This window comes from Oryctolagus cuniculus, chromosome X (genome assembly GCF_051225735.1).
Source record: "Oryctolagus cuniculus isolate XC-2025 breed Fujian yellow rabbit chromosome X, ASM5122573v1, whole genome shotgun sequence".
Lineage (NCBI taxonomy): Eukaryota > Metazoa > Chordata > Mammalia > Lagomorpha > Leporidae > Oryctolagus > Oryctolagus cuniculus.
In genome coordinates, this window is record NC_142888.1 from 37,030,981 (window position 1) to 37,044,170 (window position 13,190).

At 45.2% G+C, this 13,190-nt stretch overlaps 1 protein-coding gene across 1 annotated transcript in view; it reads right to left on the reverse strand.

The window, feature by feature from the left end:
* Window positions 1–13,190, reverse strand: part of SMC1A (structural maintenance of chromosomes 1A) — a 38,544-nt gene that overhangs the window by 11,794 nt on the left and 13,560 nt on the right. Inside the window, exons 16-19 of the mRNA XM_051827118.3 lie at window positions 11,855–11,996; window positions 7,076–7,221; window positions 6,832–6,985; window positions 5,841–5,951 (exon numbers count right to left, since the gene is read on the reverse strand). Of these exons, the coding sequence (XP_051683078.1) occupies window positions 5,841–5,951; window positions 6,832–6,985; window positions 7,076–7,221; window positions 11,855–11,996 (553 nt within the window). The remainder of the gene's footprint in view (window positions 1–5,840; window positions 5,952–6,831; window positions 6,986–7,075; window positions 7,222–11,854; window positions 11,997–13,190) is intronic.

Here is a 13,190-nt window from a genome sequence, read left to right on the forward strand (position 1 = left end):
AAGTAGTTTCTCAACTGATGCACTAAATGCCCAGGACAACACTGTAAACATCACAGCAAAGTACAGAATGTGGAAAACTTTTTGGGGAAAATGAAGCAATTTCTCCACCAACAAAATGATATTGCAGAGAAAAAAAAAAGCAGGTGGAATGGGGTCCTATTGATGAAATGAAACTTGAGAAACATCAATCGTTTTATTAATCACCCATATGTATCTATCTAATCATTTACAATCCCAACTCAAGCAACCAAACTCTAGAGTTTGGATGTGTGTATGTGTGTGTGTATACGTGTGCACGTGACAATCAGGGAAATGTAATACCAATCATATTAATTATTATAGAATCATCATAATGGTTCTAATTATTTTTAAGAATTATTATTTATTTATTTGAGAGGCAGAGTTAGAGAGAGAGGAAGAGACAGAGAGAAAGGTCTTCCACCCATTGGTTCACTCCCCAAATGGCCAGAATGGCCAAGGCTGGGCCAGAGTAATGTCAGGAGCTTCTGGGTCTCCCATGTGGGTACAGGGGCCCAAGCACTTGGTCCATTTTCTGCTGCTTTCCCAGGCCATTAGCAGGCAGCTAGATCAGAGGTGGAGCAGCCAGGACTCGGACTGGCACCTACATGGGATGCCAGTGCTGCAGGCAGAGGCTTAACCTACCACACTATAGAGCCAGCCCCCTATTTCTTCTAGAGATACATTCTGCAATGTTTACAAATGAAATATGATGTCCAGAATTTATTTTAGCATCATCTGGTAGTAAGCAAAGAGGACATCATAAGTAGGGATACACATGGAAGAAGTTTGGCTATGAATTGATAGTTACTGAAATTGGTGATAGCCTAAAACTAGCATTTTACTATTAGACCTTTGCATGTACATTTTTCCATAATAAAAATCTAAAGCCACCACAAAAAATCAATTTGAAGTGGCTCCCACTGGCCCAGAATGGGACAATATAAGCATCAAGAAGAAAAAAATGACTCCAACAGCTTGAAACATTAATATATCTAAACATTTAAGTTTATGACAAACACAAATTTAAAACATCATCATTCACTTTGTTTTTTAAAGATGTATTTGCTTCCTTGAAAGGCAGAGTTATGGCAGAAGAGGGGGTGAAAGAAAGTTATTTTCCAGCTGCTATTAAACTTCCCAAATGGCCACAACGGCCGGGAACGGGCCAGGCCAAAGACAGCAGCCAGGAACTTCATCAGGGTCTCCCTACATGAGTGCAGGGACCCAAGCACTTGGACTATCCTCTGCTGCTTTCCCAGGTCATTAGCAGGGAGCTGGATTTGAACTGGTGCCCATATGGGATGCCGGCATCACAGGCAGTGACTTTACCTGCTACACTACAGCGCCGGCCCCCATCAGTTACTATTAAAGGCGAAAAAGGAAGTCAGCTCATTATTCCAAAAGAAAAAGAAAATGACATTTATCCTATGTTTCCTATACTAACCCTAGTCTCCTGTTATCCCCAGGGACTATGTTCCAAGACCCCTCCAGTAGTTACTTGAAACCTTGGAGAGTACCAAACCCTACATATATGAAGTTTTTTCCTATACATACATATCTATATAAAAGTTTTTTTAAGAAGATTTTATTCGAGGGACCAGCGCTGTGATGCAGTGGGTTAACGCCCTGGCCTGCAGTGCTGGCATCCCATATGGGGATGTCCTTGGGCCCCTACACTCGCGTGGGAGACCCGGATGAAGCTCCTAGCTCCTGGCTTGGGATTGGTGCAGCTCCAGCCATTGTGGCCAATTGGGCAGTGAACCATCGATGGAAGATCTTTCTCTCTCTCTGCCTCTCCTCTGTGTAACTCTTTCAAATAAATAAATGAATCTTTAAAAAAAAATATTTTATTTGATAAGCAGAGTTATATATAGAGACAGAGATAGAAGGAGAGACAGGAGGAGAGTGGGGGGAGAGAGAAAGGGGAAGAGGGGAAGAGGGGGAGAGGGGGAGAGGGGGAGAGGGGGAGAGGGGGGGAGAGGGAGAGAGGGGGAGAGGGGGAGAGGGGGAGAGAGAGAGAGAGAGAGAGAGAGAGAGAGAGAGAATCTCTTCCCTCAGTTGGTTCACTCCCTAAATGGTCTCAACTGCTGGGGCTGGGCCAGGCTGAAGCCAGGAGCCCGGAATTTCATCTGGATCTCCCACATGGATTGTGGGGTTGTCCAAGCACTTGGGCCATCTTCTACTGCTTTCTCAGATGCATTGGCAGGGAGCTGGATGGGAGGTGAAGCAGCAAGGACTTGAACCAGCATCCATATGGGATACCAGCATTGCAGTCAGCGGCTTTTACCCACTGCCACGCCAACCCTCTATAATAGTTTATAAATTAGGCACAGTAAGAGATACCTAATAATGAAAGAACAATTTACAACAATGTATTAGAAAAGTTACATGAATGCCATCTCTCCCTTTCAAAAGATCTTACTGTACTGTACTCACTCTTCTTGTGATGATGTGAGATGACACAATGCCCACGTGATGAGATAATGTAAAAGGTGAATAATGTAGGCACTGCAGAGTTAGGCTGCTCCCCGAGAATTTCTTGAACGTAAGTACTATAATATTGTGGCAACTGAGCTGGTAACTAAGTGCCCAACCAGCAGCCAGGGGTGTGAATATAGTATGGATATGCTAGGCAAAGAGAGGATTCCTACTCCTGGTGGGATATAGTGGGAAAGAGCGAGAATCCAACATGCTACCCAGAACAACCCATGATTTATAGCTTGTGTATTGTTTATTTAAGGAATTTTCCATTTAATATTTGCAGACCATGGTTGATCATGAGTGACTGAAACTGCAGAAGGCAAAACTGCAGATAAGAGGGAACTACTGTATTTCAAGAGAATGAAACAGTTGACCGTGTTTCTTTTTAGAATTCCAACTAACAAATGGAGGAAAAATGAAATTTCAAAAATTACCACTTTGCAATCCTTAACAGATCCAGCCAATGATTGCCAACAGCTTCTGAAACCAACTTAGGAAAAGAGAGAACTCTATAAAAATGGACCAGTTCTTAACTTGTGTTATGTAAATTATCAAACATGCACAGGAACTCAGAGAATAGGACAGTGAATCCCCCTTACCCAGTTTCAACAACTATCAGCTTATGCCGGATACACGGCCATTTACCCCCCTCCCCAACTCCAAAATAGTCAATTATTTGAAAGCAAATCCCAAACATATCATTTCAGCCACAAATACTTCAGTACACACCTCTAAAATCCAGTTTCTGAACCTCAGCACGACTGACACTCTGGGTCGCATGATTAGTGGCCTCTGAGGTTGCCCCTATGCATTATAGGATGTTTAGCCCCATCCCTGGTGTCTACCTACTGCTTGCTGGCAGTAACCCCCCATTTCTGGGTGTGACGAGTGTGACAAGAGTGTCTCCAGACACTGTCCAATGTCCCCTGGGTAGTAAATACCCACTTTCCCACTGAGAATCACTGCTGTAAAAAGATAAAGTTTTGTTCTTGCACTGGTGTTTCCTACATAGTCAGCTCTCTGTATCCATGGGTTCCATTATCAGTGGACTGACATAAGCACCCAGTAAAAAAAAAATCTGGAAACATTGCATATGTAATGAACATACATAGACTCTTTTGGTCATTATTCTCAAAATAAGACAGTCTATCAATTATTTATATAGTATTTTCATTGCTATTGAAGTACATGGGATGAAATGTGTAGGTTATATGCAAATACAACCCATTTTATGCAAATCTTGAGCATTCTCATATTTTGCTATCTGAAGGTCCTGGAACCAATCCGCCACCCCTGTGGGTACCAAGGGGCAGCTGTCATTGGTAAATATAGTAGGCTGATCAGATCCACGTCTGAGTTTTTGGCAAGAAGAGCTCACAGAGAATGCTGAATATTTAACATTATACAGTGATAGAAATGACATCAGATGTCTACTAATGTGATGCAAATAGAAGTTCACATAATACTACCTATATTCTTATCAAATAAAAAAGGTTGACTCCAATCAAAACCTGGTGATTTGCCCACCAGTATATAGGAAACACGGGGAATGAAAGAATATGTTAAGCCACACAATGGGGACCAAATCAGCCAAATCCAGAATGCAGAAAATTATACAAGACCAACAATCCAATTTCTTCAATAAATAAAAACTCACAACTAGCACAAATTTTAACATATGGACCTCACTTGAATCCTGATTTAAACACATAAACAAAAAAAAATATGAGACATTTCATGAAAATCTTAATAGTCACCAAACATGAGATTATAATGCAGAGCAATTACATTATTTAGGGGCCAGCATTATAGTGTAGTGGGTTAAGCCACCACCTACAACACTGGCAACTCATGTGGGCACTGGTTTGAGTCCCAGCTTATCCACTTCCAATCCAGTTCCCTGCTAATGTGCCTAGGAAAGCAGTAAAGGATGGCCCAAGTGCTTGGGCTCCTGTACCCATGTCAGAGACCTGGAAGAAGCTCCTGGAGTCAGCCTAGCCTAAGCCTGGCCCAGCACTGGCCGTTGAGGCCATCTGGAGATGGAAGATATCTGTCTGTCTCTCCCTCCCTACCTCCCTCTCTGTAACTCTGCCTTTCAAATAAATAAATTTAAAAAAAAATTTTTTTATTATTTATTTGACAGATAGTTAGACAGTGAGAGAGAGAAACAGAGAGAAAGGTCTTCCTTCCATTGGTTCACCCCCCAAATGGCTGCTACGGCTGGCGCTGCGCCGATCCAAAGCCAGGTGCTTCCTCCTGGTCTCCCACGTGGGTGCAGGGCCCAAGCACTTGGGCCATCCTCCACTGCCTTCCCAGGCCACAGCAGAGAGCTATGGAAAAGGAGCAGCCAGGACTAGAACCCGGCGCCCATATGGAATGCCGGCGCCGCAGGTGAAGGATTAGCTAAGTGAGCCACGGCACTGGCCCCTAAAAAAATTTTTTTAAGGTTTAATGCTATGGTTTTTCTAAGTCTGCATACTCTATAGAGTATGCATACTGAAGCAATTATGGGTGCAATAATATCTGGTATTTGATTTAAAATAGTCGACTGGGAGTAGAGGAGGGGTGGAGAGCAGAAGTAAGGAGACTTATCATATACTGCTGTTGATGCTGGGTCATGGTACCTTGGGTTCACTGTATCATTCTCACTTCTATGTATGTCCATGATAAGTTAAACCAAATGAAACACTCTTGGATATGAAGAAGTATGGGTTGGAAAGCACTAGAAACCATTTAGGAGGCTCCTGCAGGAGTCTATGGGAGATGAGTGAGAGAGAGTGGAAACAGAAAAAAGTAGAATAGATGTTCGAGGGGAAATCAATTGGGCTTGGCCATTAATTGACTATGTAAAGTAAGAGAGGGAGGAGCCAAGGAGGCGGTTCAGATTTCTGGCTGAGCCTAGGGGTAGGGAGCACTGAGAAGGGGCAGATTGGAGAGGAAGGGTGTACCCTGACGTAGCTGTGGGGCCTGGCAGAGACGGCAGCTGCAACCAGGAGGGGAGAAGACACAGGATTAGAGAAGGCCAAGGAACAAAGAGTACCTGAGACAGAGCCAAGCTGTTCACCACACAGGAGACTGTGTGTGTATTATCTAGGCATAGACATGTACACACAGGAAAGCGGCAGACAGAGTAGGCAGGGGCAGGAGCAACAGGAGGTATGGGGTGGGAGATGTGTGTGTCTGCATGTTCATATGAGAGGGAGACTGACTCAACCTGATCCTCCTCCCTGGCCTGCTCTCCCCTTTCTCTAGCCACGGTCCGCACAGGGGCCCCAGATCATCTGATGCTCTCTGTAAAGCTGGGGAGACGCCCCTCCCCCACCATGGTTGACCCTTACCTTCAAATCCTCACACAGGTCACCGTAGTCGATCTCAATGAGGGCCTCTCGTGCGTAGATGCTGGACGTTCTCTGTGAACCACTCACTGAATCCTCCCCCTGGGAGCTACCCTGCAGAGGCGAGCAGAAGTGTCAAGTGGAGGAGACTGGCTGTTGAGAGCACCCCTCTACAGGGAGGCTGGGGCTCCTCTGCAGCCTTCAATGGCTCTGAGGAAGTGCCTCGCTAGAAAGCACTGTGGCAGAGGCACTGCAGGCAAAGACCGCACTTCAAAAGCAGCCTCTACCGCTTACGAACGGGGTGATCCTGGGCAAGTCAGGCTCTCAGACCCTGAGTCTCTTCATCTGTAATGCAGGGACGTTGCCTGCCTGGCAGGGCTGTGGTTAGGATTAGGGGTAATTATACCACATGCTTCTCAGATGTCCAGATCATTTCTGTTATTTGGTATTTTACCAAATCAAACTGACAGGCTATTTGGGAAAGGGAAGGGAGGAAGACAGAGTGTATACAAACAGCCTCTCAGCTAATACTCCCCTGCCCTCGCTGGTCATGGCTAAAATGCCTCTGCTTCTCCACTGGCTGGTGGCCCTCCCTTCCTAGAACTCAGCTTCCTCACCTCTGCATTGCTGATGGCCCTTACTCAACCCTCTCCTGGCCAACCTCCCTTACTGCAGCAGAGCTATCATCCCTCAGGCCCGCACTTCCCAGCTCCCGCCACTCTTGGCTCACGTCCCTCAGTTCTCACATCTACCAAGTTCCACCACCTGTGGAGCTACCGCAGGTCAGGTCCCTAAGGTTGATGCCGACTTCTGGCGGCTCTACCCCAAGTCAGCTAGCTTCCCTCTCACACCCAGGCTGCTCCCCTTGAGCTCACCTCGGCTCCTCTCTGCCGCATGCCCCTTTATGGCTCTCGCCCCCTCCTCACCACCTTCAGGCCCCCTCCCTGCTTAGTGCTGTTCATGGCGCACTACCACCAACAGCCACAGAACTCACCTCTTCCTGACTAATATCATCCATGGTGCCCTTCGACAGCGGCAGCTTGATATCCTGCATCTTGCAGGCCTGGAGCAAGTTGTGGCGGTCGCTGCGCTTCTGTTCCAGCTTGGTCTCGATGGCTGTCACCTCCTTTTGTAAATGGGTCATTTCCCTACAAAGGTCCGGGAGCTGGGTGAGACCCCAACCTAGCAGGCTGCCCGCTCTACCTCCTTCCTCCCACCCCAGGCCTCAACACACTCACTTGTTGGCGCCCCCAAGTTTCTTACGAATCTCCTCCATCTCGTGATTTTTGTCATTCACTTCCGACTTCTTGGCCAGGTGCTGGTTCTTCAGGTCTTGTAGCTGGGCCATGGTCTCATCTATGATCTTCATGTGTCTTTGCTCCTCCTGGTTCCCACAGGGGCGACAGGTCAAGGTGAGGGTTTTGCTCATCTCACCCGAGATCTTCTCCCGCCGCCCTCACCCTTCCTACCAGGCAGCCTGGGGAGCCACCGCACACCACCAACACCTCTCAGCCTTCTTTTACCTTTTTCTAACCTATTTGGTTGCCCTTTCCCACACACCCCAATTGTAAAGCTACCTTCTATAGAAAAGTCCAAAGTATTAAAAATATATAAAGTAGGGAGGAACAATCACTTGTAGTCCCACCAGAGAACTCATTAACATTCTAAGAATTTATTTTCTCCCAGCATTATTTATAGACAGCTATACATAGTTGAGACTAGATTGCAATTAAAATTCTATATTCTGAATTAATGTTATAGTTCAACATTTTTTCCACAGAGAAACTTCCTGCCATGTGCAGTATAACATTTGTCTTTTTAAAAACCCAAACAGCACTGTGTATTTTCTATGAGAACACATTTATGAATGTGCAAGTGTTTAGGTAAACCTGTAAAAGACCTGGAAGAACACACACTAACCTGGGATTGCCTCTGGAAAGACTAAAAGGACTGAAGTTAAGAATGGTCAGGCAAAAGGGAATGTGGCCTTACTTATAATACTGATTTTTTTTTTATTGACAGGCAGAGTTAGACAATGAGAGAGAGAGAGGTCTTCCTTCCATTGCTTCACCCCCTAAATGGCCGCTACAGCCAGCACGCTGCGCCGAGCTGAAGTCAGGAGCCAGGTGCTTCCTCCTGGTCTCCCATGCCAGTGCAGGGGCCCAAGCACTTGGGCCATCCTCCACTGCCTTCCCAGGCCACAGCAGAGAGCTGGACTGGAAGAGGTGCAAGCGGGACTAGAACCCAGCGCCCAAACGGGATGCTGGCACCACAGGTAGAGGATTAACCAAGTGAGCCACGGTGCCGGCCCCAATACTCTTGATTTTTTAAAAGGATATTGTGCATTTTGATCTTACAAAGTCACATATAGGGGACATATCTGTAACTTATTCTCAAATTGATCATAAAAATACTATGGGGGTGAGGCAGTGCTGTGGCGTAGTGGGTAAAGCCGCTGCCTGCAGTGCCGGCATCCCATAAGGGCGCTGATTTGAGTCCCAGCTGCTCCACTTCTGATCCAGCTCTCTGTTATGGCCTGGGAAAGCAACAGAAGATGGCCCAAGTCCTTGGGCCCCTGCACCCACGTAGGAGACCTGGAGGAAGCTCCTGGCTTCTGGCTTCAGATCGGCTCAGCTCTGGCAGTTGCGGCCAACTGGGGAGTGAACCAGCAGATGGAAGACCTCTCTCTCACTCTGCCTCTCCTTCTCTCTGTAACTCTTTGAAGTAAATAATAAAATCTTTAAAAAAAATACTACAGATATAGGGACAGTCCAAAAGCAACTATGGTAGCGCTTTGATGAATCCTGATAATGCGCAGCAAGTAAGAGTTCTTGGCACTGTTCTTGCAACTGTCTGCTCTATGGGAAATGTTCACTGAACCCTGTCACAGGATTCCACTACCCAATCTGCAATTCCATGTAGGACTGCAGTAAAACTTGGGGTGGGCATTTGGCCAAGCAGTTTAAGATGCTTGCATTGCCTATCACAGTGCCTGACTTCTGTATCTGCCTCTGGTTCCTGATACCAACTTCCTGCTATTGCAGATCCTGGGAGGCAGCTGATGATGGCTCAAGTGACTGGAATTCTAGGATCCCGGCTCTAACACAGCATCAGCCATTGCAGGGATCTGGGAAGTAAACCAGCAGATGAGAGCTCTCTTTGTCTGACTTCCTACCTCTCAAATAAAGATTTAAAAAAAAAGTTTGCAATGATACCAAAGAGGACAACAGTCATCCTGTGGTATTTGTGGGAAATTGATTCCACAACCCCATAAGCACCATGATCTGTGATGCTAGAGTTCCTTATATAAAATGGTATAGCATTTACACATAATCTTCTCACTTCCTATATAATTTATCAGTGGTGGGGAACATTTTTTCCTTTCAAGGGCCACGTGGATATTTATAACATCATTTGCGGGCCATACAAAATTATCAACTTAAAAGTTAGCTGTGAGGCCAGCATTGTGGCATAGCAGGTTAAGCCTCTGCCTGTGATGCCAGCATCCCAGAAGGGTACCGGTTCAAGTCCTGGCTGTTCCACTTCTAATCCAGCTTCCTGCTAATGCACCTGGGAAAGCAGCAGCAGATGGCCCAAGTGCTTGGGACCCTGCAACCCATGTGGGAGACCTGGAAAAAGCTCCTAGTCCTGGCTTCAGCCTGGTCCAGCCCTGGCCATTGCAACCATCTGAGGAGTGAACCAATGGATGGAAAATCTGTCTCTCCTCCTCTTTCTGTAACTCTTTCAAATAAAAAAAAATTTAAAGAAATTAGCCTGCTATAGGTTTATCAAAGTTTGAGTTCCACCTAGCATTGCCCTGGCAGGGCCAGAGCAAATGATTTCGTGGGCCTTATATGGCTTGCATGCCTGCTTCATATTTTTTGAGAGAGAGAGGCCTTCCATCCACTGGTTCACTCTCCAAATGGTCACAACGGCCAGGAGCTTCCTCCAGGTCTCTCATGTGGGTGCAAGGGCCCAAGGACTTGGGCCATCCTCTACTGCTTTCCCAGGCCACAGCAGAGAGCTGGATTGGAAGTGGAGCAGCTGGGACTCGGACTGGTGCCCATATGGGATGCTGGCACTGCAGGCAGAGGCTTCACCTGTTATGCCACAGCGCCAGCCCCAAAGGTTAATTTATTTGGAAGGCAGAGTTACAAAGAGAGAGAGCGACAGCGAGAGAGAGGGAGGAAGATACAGGAAGAGAGAGATCTTTATCTGCTGGTTCACTCCCCAAATGGCCACAAAGGTCAGAGCTAGGCCAATTCGAAGCCTGGAGCCAGAAGTTTCTTCCGGGTCTCCCAATATGGGTTCAGCAGCCTAAGCACTTGGGCCACGTTCCACTGCTTTCCCAAGCACATTAGCAGGGAGCTGGATCAGAAGTAGATCAGCCAGTATTCAAACTGGTGTCCACATGGAATGCTGGCACTACAGAGGCCTTACCCACTACACCACAATACCCCCTTCATACTTGCTTTAAATCATCCCTAGATTATTTATAATATCCAATCCAATGCAAATGCTATGTAAATAGTTGTAATACTGTACTACTTAGGAATAAAAAAAAATCTGTACATATTTTGGTGTAGGTATGACCACCATAATCCTAACTACACTTCCCATCTGCAGTTGATTTAATCTACAGATTCAGAATTCATGGATACAGAGGGTTGATAATACTTTAATCAGGAGTTAATGAAGAAAACACATAAACAAGCAGACAAAATTAACTAAAGGCAGACATAAAAGATTCAAATGATGGTCATGTTCAAGCCAACAGATCAAGTCACTTAACTAAATGCTGTAAGAGGTTTCACTGTAATTTAAAAAAAGTGAGAAAATTGAGTTATCACACACAATACATGCTGGCACAGGTAAGCAAAAATCAAAAGAACGTAGCTGTGCAGTGACTGGAGTTCAGAAAAAAATCATCATCTGCTGCACAGAATTTACACTGTGAACATTATACATATATATCTGAATTTATACTGTGCATATTATACATACATATCTATAATTTTATTTGAAAGGCAGAAAGAGACAAGAGACACAGAGATCTCTCACCCTCTGCAGGTCACTCCTCAAAGGCTTGCAAGAGCTAAGGCTGGGACCGGCTAAAGCCAGGAGTTGGGAACCCAATCTAGATTTCCTATGTAGGTGGCAGAGGACCAACCACTTGAGCCATCACCTGCTGCCTCCTAAGGCGTGCATTAGCAGGAACTCAGAATCAGCAGCAGAGCCAGGACTAGAACCCAGGCACTGGACATGGGTTATAAGCACCCAAGAGGTGTTTTAACTGCTACGCCAAACACCCGCCCCCATTTGCTATTTAATTTCTACGTTTATCTTGGCTTTTGGGTTTAAGTGTTTTAAGTATATATATTTCAGCCCTGTCAAGGATTTATTTTAGGGAATAGTTTTAGGGAATAGTTTTCCTTTTAAAAGTGGTCTGTGTATTATTACTAAAGGTTGAAGACCTCTAGATATCACAAATGTTAATATGTAACGAGCTTTTCTAAATTTCTACTTGCCAAGGGCACTGGATATTTTCCAAATGGGAACTATAAATAATGCTTGTAATAAACATCAAACTGTTTGCAGAAAGCTTTGCCAGTACGTTGGATTATCTCCTCAGGTAACACTGGGTTAGAGGGTTGCAACAAACCCTGAAGCCTCTTGACAGATGCTACCACATTGCATAAGAATGAATATTGGTCTCCTGTGCCACGGCTGGTGGTGAGTATTGTCCTTTTTGTTTTTAAATCTTAGTAAACAAACTATGTGACTGTTGCTTTATTTTGGATTGCTTTGATTTCTACTACGGTTACGTTATTTGAATATATTTATGGGCTATTTGAAGCTCTCCTTGAACTGTCTGTGCCACTTATCCATTGCCCCCTATTTAGATCTTGGTGTTTCTCTTGAGAGAATTATAAATTATGAACACTGTCTTTCTGTCCATCATATTTCTTCCAATTTTTCCTCCCAGTTTTTTGTCTTTCAATCTTCTCCTTCCTTACCTTCTTCAGCTTTTCTATCTCATTTTCATCCTTTTTCACTGTCTGCTCCCACATGTGGACTTTATCCTGGTCCTCCTTCAGTTGGTTCTTTTCAAAATCCAACTGGATACCCAAGCGAGTCTTCTGGTTCTCAAACTCCAAACTGTTGGGGGAAAAGGGAAACTAGGCCCAGGGCTCGGGACCCCAGAGTTACTCCTGAGTTCTAGTCACCACCCAGCTCATCCACAACTATAGACATAAAACTGCTCCCTAATGTTGGAGAGCTAAGTTTCTCAGCCTTGCCCTAGGGACATGACACAGGCCAGGGTGACTGGGCTAAAGCCCTTTAAACATTAGTGAGTACAGTACCCTTTCGAGTTCCTAGAAGTAGGCATTAAAAGGTCCATCTGGATCCACCAGCTGTGGCAATTACTCTTTATTTAGCTTCTAGGTACATATAGCATCTTTAATCCTCTCATCAGCAACTCCACAAGCAGGCATTATTATCCTAATTTTACAAAGGAGGAAACAGGCCCAGAGGTAAAAGACCTTGCCCAAGGCCTTAGTAAATGGTTACACGTGAGATCAGAACCCACATCTAACAGTAAAATCTGTGCTCTTCCTCATATTACCGCCACTGCACTATAATGTAGTGAGTTGAAACTGGTCTCTCCACACTGGCACTTAATAGTGGTGTGATCTCAGACAAGTTAGTTATCCTCTCTATGCCTCACAAATAGAAGAGTTATCAGGAGATTTATTTTTTAAACAAGTCAATTTGCATAAACTCCTTACTGCCATGACTGCCACACAGTAACTACTCAATAAATTGTAGTTATCATCGCCAGGTATATTACCTGTACTCAGCTCATCTTTGCCCAAGGGCTTTCTGTGCCTTAAGATTACAGAACCTCTTAGAGGGGAATTGCTTGGGAGTACAAAAACATGAGAAAAGACTAGGTTCTCACTATTGTCTTCCTCATCATCTCTCCAGAAACACAGGGTGCAAAACCAGCATACATAGACGCTAGCAGGCCAGGCAGGGCTAACTTCCAACTACCCCTCCACCCCCCAGTATGGTATGACAGCTGCTGCCAGATGTCATGCTAGCAGCTTAAACCTATTAGTCACTCTAATCCAAATGGAATGTAATTAACTGTAATTTTGAGCTATGCAATTTTAAGTCCAATCTCCTATGTGTGACTCATAAAGCCCTCTGTGATCTGGCCCCCGCTGACCTCTCCACCACCCCCGCCTTCCTCCTGACCCCGTTTTTATGCTCCAGACATTCAAAACTACTTAGTATCCAGAACAAGGCATGCTCTCTCACACCTCCAAGCATGCTGTTCTCACTGCC